The sequence below is a fragment of the Camellia sinensis genome, chromosome 10 (genome assembly GCF_055761805.1).
Source record: "Camellia sinensis isolate YWXY chromosome 10, ASM5576180v1, whole genome shotgun sequence".
In the NCBI taxonomy this organism is placed as follows: Eukaryota; Viridiplantae; Streptophyta; class Magnoliopsida; order Ericales; family Theaceae; genus Camellia; species Camellia sinensis.
This window is the reverse complement of record NC_138970.1, coordinates 145,030,220-145,041,996: the sequence shown is the minus strand read 5'-3', so window position 1 is coordinate 145,041,996 and position 11,777 is coordinate 145,030,220. Positions and strand designations below refer to the sequence as shown.

The 11,777-nt window shown below is 38.3% G+C and overlaps 1 protein-coding gene across 1 annotated transcript; it reads right to left on the bottom strand.

Moving 5' to 3' along the window:
- Positions 1 to 9,767: 9,767 nt before the first annotated feature.
- LOC145800743 (uncharacterized) lies at positions 9,768 to 10,655 on the bottom strand. The gene is made up of 2 exons (XM_082890478.1): positions 10,055 to 10,655; positions 9,768 to 9,952 (listed from the first exon to the last, which is right to left on the bottom strand). The coding sequence occupies exons 1-2, from the start codon at positions 10,653 to 10,655 to the stop codon at positions 9,768 to 9,770; spliced, it is 786 nt and encodes a 261-aa protein (XP_082746604.1).
- Positions 10,656 to 11,777: the final 1,122 nt, after the last annotated feature.

Here is an 11,777-nt window from a genome sequence, read left to right as displayed (position 1 = left end):
TTTTCCTACAGCCCTTAGCCAAACCTCTTGACCTTGGAGCAGAGATTCTATAGGACTCGTTTGGACATCCTAAAGTTGGTTTTGGCTCAGAAAAGCTGCTGGTTTTGTTGTGCTTCAAGGGTGAGTCCCTTATTTTCTTTTAAGCTTTGTTTTTGCTTAAGTCTTTGGCCCTATTTGCATGATGCTTTTGGCTTAACTTTCAACTACAAAAAGCTTCATTTTTTAGTATTTGAAATGTTTGTTTAAGGCTTCTTTGGTGTTGGGGGTGGTCTATCCCCTTTTGTGCCTTGTTTGGCTTTGTTTTGTGCTATCCTTTTAGGCCATTGAGATCATCTTCTCTTGGCCTTTTAGCCACTGAAATCCAGTGGATTTTCAGTGGTAGAAAGTGTGTTTTGAGGCCCCAAATAGGAGGGGGTTGTCCCCACTCCTCTTCTCTTGTGTGCTTATGTTGGTGGCTCACCAAGTCAGCATGTTTTTCTACCTCCTTGAGGCTCCATCTTAGCATGTTTTGGTGACTTTTCTAACATGTTATAACTCTGTTTTGGGTTGGTTTGATCACTTGTTGCATGCTTCATGTACTTGTAGTGCAATCCTCCCTATAGCCTTAACATGCATCATACTTTAGACCATCAATCTAGCATGCTTTTGGCTCAACTCCAATAAGCTTTTACTCATGTTTTTCCATGCTTAAGCTCTATTTTAAGTTGCTTTGGTCATGCATGCCTTGCTTTGTATAGCCATAGTTCAATCTTGCTCACTAGCTTCGTGTTTTGAGTCCACTAGAATGCATTGCTTGGGCTATTTGCATGATTTAGCATCATTTGGTATGTGATTTCAGTGTGTGTAGTGTGGTTATGCTCTCTCATGCTTCACTCTTTCAATGCTTTGGGAGAGTCATGCTTTATGCCTTAAACATGAGCCAATATGTATGCCATCTTGCCTAAGCTTTTGGGCCACCATTTCAGTGTGTTTTGGGTCTTATTTTGCCATGATACAACTCTGTTTTTGGTTGGTTAGAGCATCCTTCATTTGCTTCTTACATGTGTAGTATAACCATGCTCATGGCCTCTTGCATGCTTGGTGTTTTGGCTTACCATGCTAGCTTGTTTTGGCTTCATTCTATGCATGTTTTGGCATTGTTTTGACCTGCCTTGAGACTATTTTGAGTCACCTTGGCCCTTTGGGGCTTGCTTGATATGGATATGGTGCAAGTACCTTTGCTAGCCTTAAGCTTTGAGCCTCCTAGCATGCCTCATTTGTCACAAGTGCATGTTTTGGCATCATTTGGAATGATATTTTAAAGCATATAGTGTTGTCACACTTCCATGTTTTTCACTCTTTAAGTGCTCTTAAGAGTTGACCCTTATGCCTAGTTGGTGAGCCATCACATGAGCATGTGTTCTTGCCCTTTTTTGTGCCTAAGTTTTGGTGTGTTGGCCACTGTTTTGGAGCCTCTTGGGTCTGTCCATATATGGTTTAAGTCTATTGAGCATTATAGTGCATGCCTCGTGGGTAATGTGTTTCACTAGCTTTGATGCATTAGCTTTTAAACATGCCATGCATGCATTGTTCATATGTTAGAATTTTGTGCATGCCATTCTAGTATTGGTAGAATAGTATGTTGTTTGTATGTTTTTGCATTGAATTGTGTTAATATGTTTTTTGTATTTTGTTGCATTGCATGTTGTTTGCATTTTGTCGCATTGCATTGTGTTTGGATTGGATATTAATCCAAACACGAGAAACGAGGGACGTTTCATACTTGAAGTGATGAAATACGCCTCACTTCTCGGTCGTCGACCCTCTTGATCATGCATGATAGAGGTTAAGGCCCTTATGTATTATTTGTGCATTCATTGACATTGAATTGTGCAAACTTGGCTTCTCGGCCATCATGCATTGAGATGCGTGATTGATGGCCCGAGGGTCGAGTACCGTACTCCCTTGAGCATGAGAAATGATAGGGAGGGTGGTTATGCACACATACCTTACAAATACATTGTCATGCCTCTATTTGTGCTCTGTTGCAGCAAAAAGGAGAAATTGCAGGAAGTAGTGGCCGACCGGCCATCAGAGCTGCCGACCGACCACCAAGTCTGCCGATCGGCTATAAAAATTGGCCGATGACCATCCACTTTGGCCGATGGCCATCTCTCTTGGTCGACCATCCCTCAGAATGTTCCTAAGGTGGATCAGAATCATCTTGGAAGTTGGCACAATTTTCAGAGGTACAGAAGTGTGCAAACAGAGGCATTAGAGGCACGGTAGTGGATTTCCGAGCGAAGCTGACCGAGCATGCATATCTCTCTCGTTTCCCGAGGCCATTTGTTTAAATTGCTTAGCTAAATTAGTTCATTAGCTTAGTTGTTTTGTAATTAATTAGTTAAGTGTTTAATTAATTAATTAGGTTTGTACTTAATTAGCTTAGATTAGCTAGTTGTTCAAATTTATTTGTGTTGTAATAATTAATTAGCTTAGATTAGCTTAGCTTCGGACCCTCTGGCGAGAGGGCACAATTTTGTAATAAGCGTGCATGTGTGTGTGAATGTCTTCCAACCCCACGTCTTTCTCCCTTTTCTTTACCAGCTTCTGATGGTTAGTTTTAGGGCATATTTCAATTAGCATACTTATGCTTTGCATGCGTGCATCATTCATTCGTATTGCATGCACGGGGCTCGGCGCATCATTCAAACTGCATTGTATTTCAATACTTATTTGAATACATGTATCAAGTGTTGTAAATCATATGCCATCTTAGAATAGCCGAGCCTATTTTAGTTGCATTTTTGCATGTGTTGCATTAGGCATTGTTGACATAGCTAGGATCATGCATGATTACTAACTAGCTTCTTTTTTGGCTCGGAGTATACTGTGAGTGTTTATGCTTTAGCATCCTTGCATGAGTGTAAGTGACTGCCATGATAGCATGCTTGCCATGAGGCTAACTGCTTAAATGATATAACTGCATGAATGCCTGTGGATGAAGGCTTCATTGCTTGAATTGGAATAATTCATCAAAATGCGTGTTTTAAGCCCAGTTGAAAGTGGCAAATCATGTTTTCTAAGCCCACTTGAGGGTGGCAAATCCGCATCTTAGATTACTTGAGGGTAGCACTTTCAAACCATTTTCAAACAAACAAACATGAGATGTTTTGTTCCAAATTGAGTGATTTAGTCTATACTTATATGTTGTGCGCATCACATAGTAATTCTAGATTAATAACCGGAATAAGAACACATGTGTTTTCAAAAACAACATATCATGTTAGTAGAGGCCGATCTTTGATCGGGCGAGCGGGGGTGCTCATTTCAGGACCTTCCCCTTTCGTACCCAAGTTCCCGAGCTGAGGCAACTTTGGTGATGACAGACACGTGGCCTTAGGCACGAGTCAGGGTTTCCTAAATTTCCCAAAACAAAATATTTAGGTGGCGACTCTGAAATCTGGCAAAGCAGTCCATGTTTGGCACTTTTTGATTAAAATCGATTTTTCAAAACGATTTGTCGGATTTGGACTCTTTGGTGATTTATCAGTCTTACATTGCACTTTGTGAGATTAGATTCAGAACCGTGACAGGAGTCTGAATTGTAATAGCTAAGAACTTACAATTCGCGCCCTCGCGCGAGGAGCGGAGTTCGGGGCGGTTTACACTAAGGCCTAAACAACCGAAGTCATGAGGATGTACAACATAACAAGCAAAGTATTCAAAGTATAAACTAATTAAATGAATTAAAACAACCCTAAACAGCCCCTAAAACATAAAAAACAATAGCTAAAAGTATGTTTAAAAGGCACAAAAAGATAGGTAAGGACAAGGAGATACAAAACAAGTGAACAAGAGCAAGGAAAGGTGGCTAATCCCTCCACTTTTGAGACTTCTAAACCATGTTTTTCAGCCTTTTCTAAAATTATTTTGTAAGCCAAGAAAAATAGTGGTAAAACAAAGGGAATGAGCTATGAAATAAGGTGCAAGCAAGGGTATTAAGCCTCTCCACCTTTGGTAGCTATTCAACCCCAAGTTCCAACAGTTGAAATGGATCCAAAACAACACAAAAACACAAGAAATAGATAAAAAGAGATTGAAATGAAAGCAATGAAAAATGTGACAAGCTTATACCTATTGAAGAGAGCAAGTTTTGGTTATAAACCAAACTTGATCCTAGCACACTCTCAAGGTTGAATTATGCTTCTCAAGGCTCAACCAAGGCTCCAAGGTTCAGCTTTAAGAGTGTATATGATGTATAGATATGGTTCAAGGATGATATACTATCTCAAAGATAGCTCGATAAAAAGACAAAGGAGCTCTCAAAGATTTTTTACACTCTTGGAAATTTTTCTAACCCTCAAAACAGAGATATATGCTCGTATTTATAGAATTTGAGCCAAATAGGTCACAAATATCTTCAAAAATAGATAGCTGGTAGATTCCCACCCAGAATAGTGTTTCTCGCTCAAAAGGCACGACCGATCCCCAATGAGGCACGACCGATCCCCAATGAGGCACGACCGGGCCCCAGTGTGGCTCCTCTGTTCCTCTGGTTCAGGCTCAATGTAGGTTGGCACAGTGCTCAAAGATGATTTTTTTGTGGTATATAGGCATAGAAATAACTTGAGTATAGAAGGTTAAGATTTTTTAGAGCTAAAAATCGGATTCCTTCGTTGAGAATTCAAAACATTGACAACATAACTTCATTATTGAGTACTCAGGACAAAGTACCCAAGTCTTACGGGTGGTAAAAAATGGAGTGTCTACAACGCCACCTTAGCTTTTTTGAAAGGGGAAAAAAAAACAATTTTATTAAAAAATTTATACAAAAAAGTTAATATTGTTGAGATTGGTTTATCATGTGGATCCTACCAAACACGATGTCACACCCCGAATTTACATGATTTGAACCCAAGAGAATTCTCAAATAATAAAGAAAAGATGATAAAAATAATAATAAAAATAAAATCTCATCCTCTGTGTATATATATGTATCATTCAGTATCTGGTATCTATTCCTGACATATATCTTATATTCATTACTACATGACATAAATATACAATTTGTAAATCAAAAGACGTCAATAGTTTATATAAAAAAAATGTAATTATGTTGTATATGGTTTATTGGAATGGTTTTAGGTGCGAATGGATTGATGGTTGGAATGGTTTTGGAATGGAATGCGATAAGAATAGCCATTCCTATTCAAATGTTTGGAAATAACATAAAAATCAATCTAAGCATGGAATTGCCATTCCAATTCCTACAATTGGTATGCTGTAACGATGATTGGAATGGAATGAAATTTATATTAAATTGACCAAAATACCCTTATCATGATTTTATAGGTATATATATATTTTTTAAAATTACAATTTCTAAGAAATTTTGGACACAAAAACCCCTATTTTCAAACTACACAAACATAATATTGCCCAATTTTGATAAATTATCATTAAACATTCAAAAGTAACAAACTTAAACATCACAGTATCAAATTGCAAACATCACATACATTATCAAAATTAAAGTAGCAATCACCCAACAACTAAAAATTAATAACATGCACAAAATGACATCATCGAAGTAACAAGATCCAACACATTAGCAAGTAGCAACTAAGAAATAAACATCCCCTATCTAAAAATAATAATAATAATAAATATAAAAAAAAACTAAGAAATAAATATCAATACATCAAAATAATAACAATAATGGACATCACATATCTCCATTAAGTAAAAGCCTTCAAAAATTCTTATTTCTCATCATCTTTCATGGTGAAGAAGCAAGCAATAATGTCACGACCCAAACCCAGTACCCAAATGCTCGGCATCGCAACAAGATAAAAATAAAATAATTCTAATAATTTTGTAGTCGTAGCGCAAGCGGATAAATTAAATAAATTAAAATAAAATAATTGGGTACCAAATGTTTATTTTAAAAGAAACAAACATAGTAATTTGGGCTTTTATTTTATTCCAGGTGTCCAATTAGAAATACAGATAGTACATAAAAAAAAAAAGAAAATAAAACACTGTGGTTCATCCCCAATCTTGATCCTGCTAAATCTCATCACTTGAAAGGGGTAACAGCTATAAGCACATAGCAGAGTGAGAAATATTATGCTGTGAGTATAGGGGCACGAAATAGTCATGGATAGTTATTTAAGCTAAAATATTAACATAATTTAAGTTGAATAAACAAATTAATTCAGTGGCAGAAACTGAAAATACAGAAATTACGTAAATAACTATAACCATGGTACAGGACAGAACAGAACAAGGGTCATTGGAGTGACAATCAGAACATGGGTCAATGGATCCATGACAAACAGAAGACCACAAGGTGACCAAATAGGGGCCAATGGTTTATGTCCCCCAAGGCGTGGGACTCCCGTGGTGGTACTTACAGAAAATAATTGTTTATAAAATCATTGTCAAATAATTTTTAAAAGTTAAACAGACATATCCATGGGTTTCAATTTAAGCAAATAAAGCTCAGAAAATAATCCACGTAATTGAAACATTAACATAACCATAAATTATATAAAATCAATCGTAGTAACTCAAAACATTCGTAAAATATATTACGATAACTCAAGACATATAGAAAACATATTATGGTAACTCAAGGTATAATATAACTCACCTTAATATCAACTCTTAGCCTTTACTTTCTTATGATTGTCTCATTATTCTCACGCTACTCCTTAGGTTGTATCTTTCCTCTATAGTTGCTCCTATTTATAGGCGCGATTGCATGGATTCAAACTAAGTGGGTTGCTTTAAATTTGGCCACCTGTGTAACAGGTGGCATTCTCCCTTCCTTCACATGACTATTACGTGGCCTAATTGGTGAATTACTTAGTCACCATCCTATATATTAAGATGGTGATCAACCACCATTTTTATTTTCATTTTTATTTTTAACCTTTGATTTAATTTGCATTAAGCCCAAGGTTTTAGTAATCTAATTAGATTACATTTTATCACCTACAACCATAACATTAATTATTAATGTTATTATTATTTATATATATATATATATTCTACTCATGAATAATTGATCTGATCACGGTATTGAATTAAATTAAAAAAAATTCGGGTGTCACATTTCTCCTCTCCTTAAAAGAAGTTTGTCCTCAAACTTGTCATACCTTGTTCTTCAAAGAGGTGTGGGTACTTGTCTTGCATTTGGCTCTCAGCTTTCCACGTCACTTCTTCAACACGATGGTTTCTCCATAAAACTTTCACAAGAGGTATAGTCTTGTTTTGAAGGACCTGATGACGACGATTGAGAATCTGTACATGTTGCTCTTCATAAGAGAGGTCTTCTTGAACTTCTAGATTCTCATAATCGATAACATGCTCTAGATCTCGAAGATATCGACGAAGCATCGAAATGTGAAACACATTATGGACATTGGACAGGTTAGGTGGAAGCGCAAGGCGATATGGCACAAGACCAATCCTTTCTAGTATCTCGAATGGCTCGATATAACGTGGGTTTAACTTTTCTCGTTTTCCAAATCGGATAACCCCTCTTGTTGGTGAGATCTTTAGGAACACATGATCGCCTATTTGAAATTCTAAATCTCGTCTCCGTGTATCTGCATAGCTTTTTTGGCGGCTTTAAGCAGTGCAAATTCACTGTTGGATGAGCTGAATTTTATCACTTGTTATTTGAACGACCTCGGGTCCTAGCAGTTTCCTGTCTCCGACTTCCATCTAACATAGAGGTGATCAACATCTTCTTCCATACAGCGCCTCATATGGTGCCATACTAATGCTTGCATAATAGCTATTATTATAGGCAAACTCCACCAAAAGTAGGTAATCATCCCAATTACCTTTGAGGTCTAGTACACACACACGTAACATATCTTCTAAAGTTCAGATCGTTCTTTTAGATTGCCCATCAGTTTGTGGGTGATAAGCCGTGCTAAACTTCAGAGTGGTTCCCAAAGCTTCTTGCAATTTCTTCCAGAAGTGAGACACAAAGCGGGGGTCTCTATCGGATACGATTGAAACTGGGATGCCATGCAAACGAATGATTTCCTTAATGTATAGAGTGGCGAACTTAAAAAGGGAGTACATGATTCTGATTGGTAGAAAATGCGCCGACTTTGTCAATCGATCTATGATAACCCATATTGCATCATTCTTCGAGATTGATTGTGATAGCCTGACCTCGAAGTCCATAGTAATGTGCTTTCATTTCCATTCGGGAATAAGGAGTGGTTGCAACATTCCTGTAGGTCTTTGACGTTCTACTTTAACCTGTTGACAACGCAGGCATTTAGAGATATGGCTTGCTATGTCTTTCTTCATTCCTGTCCACTAGAAGTGTTCCTTCAGATCATGATACATCTTTGTATTGCCAAGGTGGATCGCAAACCTCGAGCTATGAGCTTCTACCAATATCTTTTTCTTGAGTTCTGGAAGGTCGAGTATGCAAATTCGATTATGAAATTTTAGCATCCCATTGCTTATCGTGAAATTAGGATCGGGTGTGCTTTCTTATTTCTCGTACTTTTGCTTCAAAAGTTTATCTTCACATTGGTGGATTCTAATTTCTTCAATCAACTCGGGTTCTACGATTATGTTGGCGAGTAGTCCATTGATCTTGCGAAGAACAAGGGTACATGCCAAACTTCTAGTCATCTTTCCACTCAATGCGTCTGCCTCCACGTTAGCTTTGCCTGGATAGTGATGGATCTCCACATCGTAGTCCTTCATAAATTCTAGCCATCGTTGTTGCCTCATATTTAGTTCCTTCTGTGTAAACAGATATTTAAGACTCTTGTGGTCAGTGTAAATTTCGTAGGTTACTCCGTAGAGATAATGACGCCAGATTTTGAGAGCAAAGATTACTGCTACTAATTCCAGATCATGGGTCAGGTAGTTCTTCTTGTGGATCTTTAGTTGACGTGAGGCATATGCAATGACCTTTCCATTTTGCATAAGAATACAACCCAAACCATTGTATGAGGCATCACTATAAATTACGAACCTTTCTGTTCCTGCAGGGAGTGCTAGTATAGGAGCCGTTACAAGTCTGTTCTTCAATTCTTGGAAGCAACGTTCCTACTTGTCTATCCATTCAAAGGGTGTGTTCTTTTGAGTTAGCTGGGTCAAGGGTGATGCTATCTTCAAGAAATCTTGTACGAAACACCAATAAGAGCCGGTTAGACCCAAGAAGCTTCGAATTTCGGACACGTTAGTAGGCCGTGGCCAATCCACGATTGCTGCAACCTTTTGGGGGTCAACTGAGATGCTATCTTTGTTAATGACGTGACTGAGGAAGTGTACATTAGTGATCCAGAAGTCGCATTTCTTTAACTTGGCATAAAGCTTATGATCACATAATCTCTGTAGAACTCTTCGCAAGTGGTGCTCATGATCTTCTGGCAATTTGGAGTATATGAGAATGTTGTCAATGGAGACAATGACGAACTCGTCAAGATAGGGTTTGAACACTCCATTCATGAGGTTCATGAAAGCCGCTGGAGCATTTGTGACGCCAAATGGCATGACAAGAAACTTGTAGTTCCTGTAACGAGTTCTGAAGGCAGTTTTTTCGATGTTTTCCATTTTGACCTTTAGTTGATGGTAGCCAGAACGCAAGTCAATTTTCGAGAATACTTGAGCGCCTTGCAGTTGATCGAACAAGTCATCAATTCATGACAGAGGGTACCGATTTTTTATGGTGACTTTGTTTAGTTCACGGTAATTGATGCATAACCTCATCGTGCCATCCTTTTTCTTTACGAATAGTACTAGAGCTCCCCAGGGTGAGGTACTAGGTCGAATGAAATCTTTGTCCAATAGTTCCCAGAGTTAGTCTTTAGCTCTTTTAATTCTGTCATGGACATGCGGTAAGGAACTTTTGAGATTGGTTGTGTACCAGGTTGGGTTTCAATGGTGAATATGATTTCTCGATCAACCGGGGTACCAGGTAGGTCTTCAGGAAATACATCCGAGAATTCTCAAACCACAGGGATTGCATCAAGTGTAGGAGTCTATTGTTGAGTATCGATCACATAACAGATACAACTACAACAACCCTTTCTTAAAAGCCGTTGGATTGTCATGAAGGATATAACACACGAAGGGAGAGAGACTCCAGTTTCATCAAAGACAAGCTCGAGTTGGTTTGGTGATCGGAGGAAGACCTTTTTGGCTTCATAATCAATAGAGGTATGGTTGGCAGCGAACCAATCCATTCCTAAGATCATATCAAAGGTACTAATGCAGAGGGGAATCAAGTCTATGTGTAAAGTTTTTCCTTTTAAGGATACAGTACAAGATTTGTACGCATCAGCACTAAGGGTGGAGTTCTCAAAAGGAAAAGACACAGATAGTATGTATCCTAAGCTTTCTGGTGTTGATGCCAACTTGGTAGCAAAGTGTGGTATAACAAAAGAATGAATTGAACCAGAGTCAAAGAAAACATGCTCTAAGTGACTACTAACAAAAAGTATACCTGACACAACATTCTCAGTAACTTTTGGATTTCCAGGCACCAGGGCAAAAGCTCTTCTTTGGCGTTTTTGGTCCTTCCTTACTTCTTCAGGTACCGCGGGTTTTCGGACTAGTTCAGAGGGGTCAACTATAGGACTGGCAAGCTTGGGACAATCTCTCAACAAGTGGCCAACTTGCCGCATCTAAAGCATGCTCCTGTATCTTGATGACATTGTTCCCAATGAGTCTTTCCACAGGTAGAGCAAGTTGGGATGGTGCCACCTCTGAGATTTGTAGGACCTTGACTGCTTGAACTGGTTGGACTGGTTGTGCATACATTTACCCTCTTGGAAGGTGCGACACTAGTCTTCTGTTATCTCTTTTCCAAAATTGCTTCCTCTGGCTTGGTTCCCCGGAGCGCAAGGCTTTAATCCCTTTTCCCGCAATGTATACTCTATTCACCACCTCCGAATAGGTTGGTAGTTTCAAAACCTCCAGCTTGTCCTTGATTTCAGCATCCAATCCTGCTTCAAATTTTCTAGTTTTTCGAGTTTCGGTGGGGATGACGTACGTCTCAAATCGAGCCAGTTGTGTGAACTTGCTCTCGTATTCAGCCACCGTCATGGTTCCTTGCCTTAGATGCATGAATTCTGCCGCTTTTTGTTCCTACAGCGAATCTAGAAAGTATTTTTCATAGAATACTTCCAAGAATCTTGTCCAAGTCACAATATCTTCTTTCTCTAGGATAAGAAGCCACCATTCTTATGCATCGTCTTTGAAGGTAAATGTGGCGAAAGTCACCTTTTGTCTTTCTATGCAAGGTAGTGCGCAGAAAATTTTCTCTATATCTTTGACCCAAGCTTCTGCCACCAGTGGGTTTGTATTGCTAGTGAATATGGTAGGTTTCAAGTCCTGGAACTGTTTTATTGTAGTTGGTTCTTCTCGTTGTTCAGGTATTCCGTTACTTATGTTGGTTTGTAAGGCTCGCAGAAAACTAGTAACTGCTCTTTCCATAATTTACTCCATTGGGTCGGTACCGCTGACCGACAATCCGGCTCCATTTCCATCATTAGCCATTATTATAAGGTGAAAACGGTTAGTGAACTCCCCCCCCCCTTTTTTTTTGAACCACTTAGTATACATTTAATTATCTATGATTCACAAGATACTATAACAGTACATATATCATTTTTACTTATGCAAAAGAAAACATATTAGTATAACGTACTTAAAATACAGTCAAGAGTTAGTGTCTAATCCTATTAATACAAAAATAGAAGGATTAAACTAACCATGGTCAGCTCACACAAAAAAAAAAAAAAGAT

Excerpts from the sequence above, each read along its gene's own strand:
- LOC145800743 (XM_082890478.1), bottom strand. The coding sequence starts at position 10,655 with ATGCGGCAAGTTGGCCACTTGTTGAGAGATTGTCCCAAGCTTGCCAGT. Across the intron at positions 9,953-10,054 it reads CCAACGGCTTTTAAGAAAGG|ACCTACCTGGTACCCCGGTT; the intron begins GTTGTTGTAGTT and ends TATTTCCTGAAG.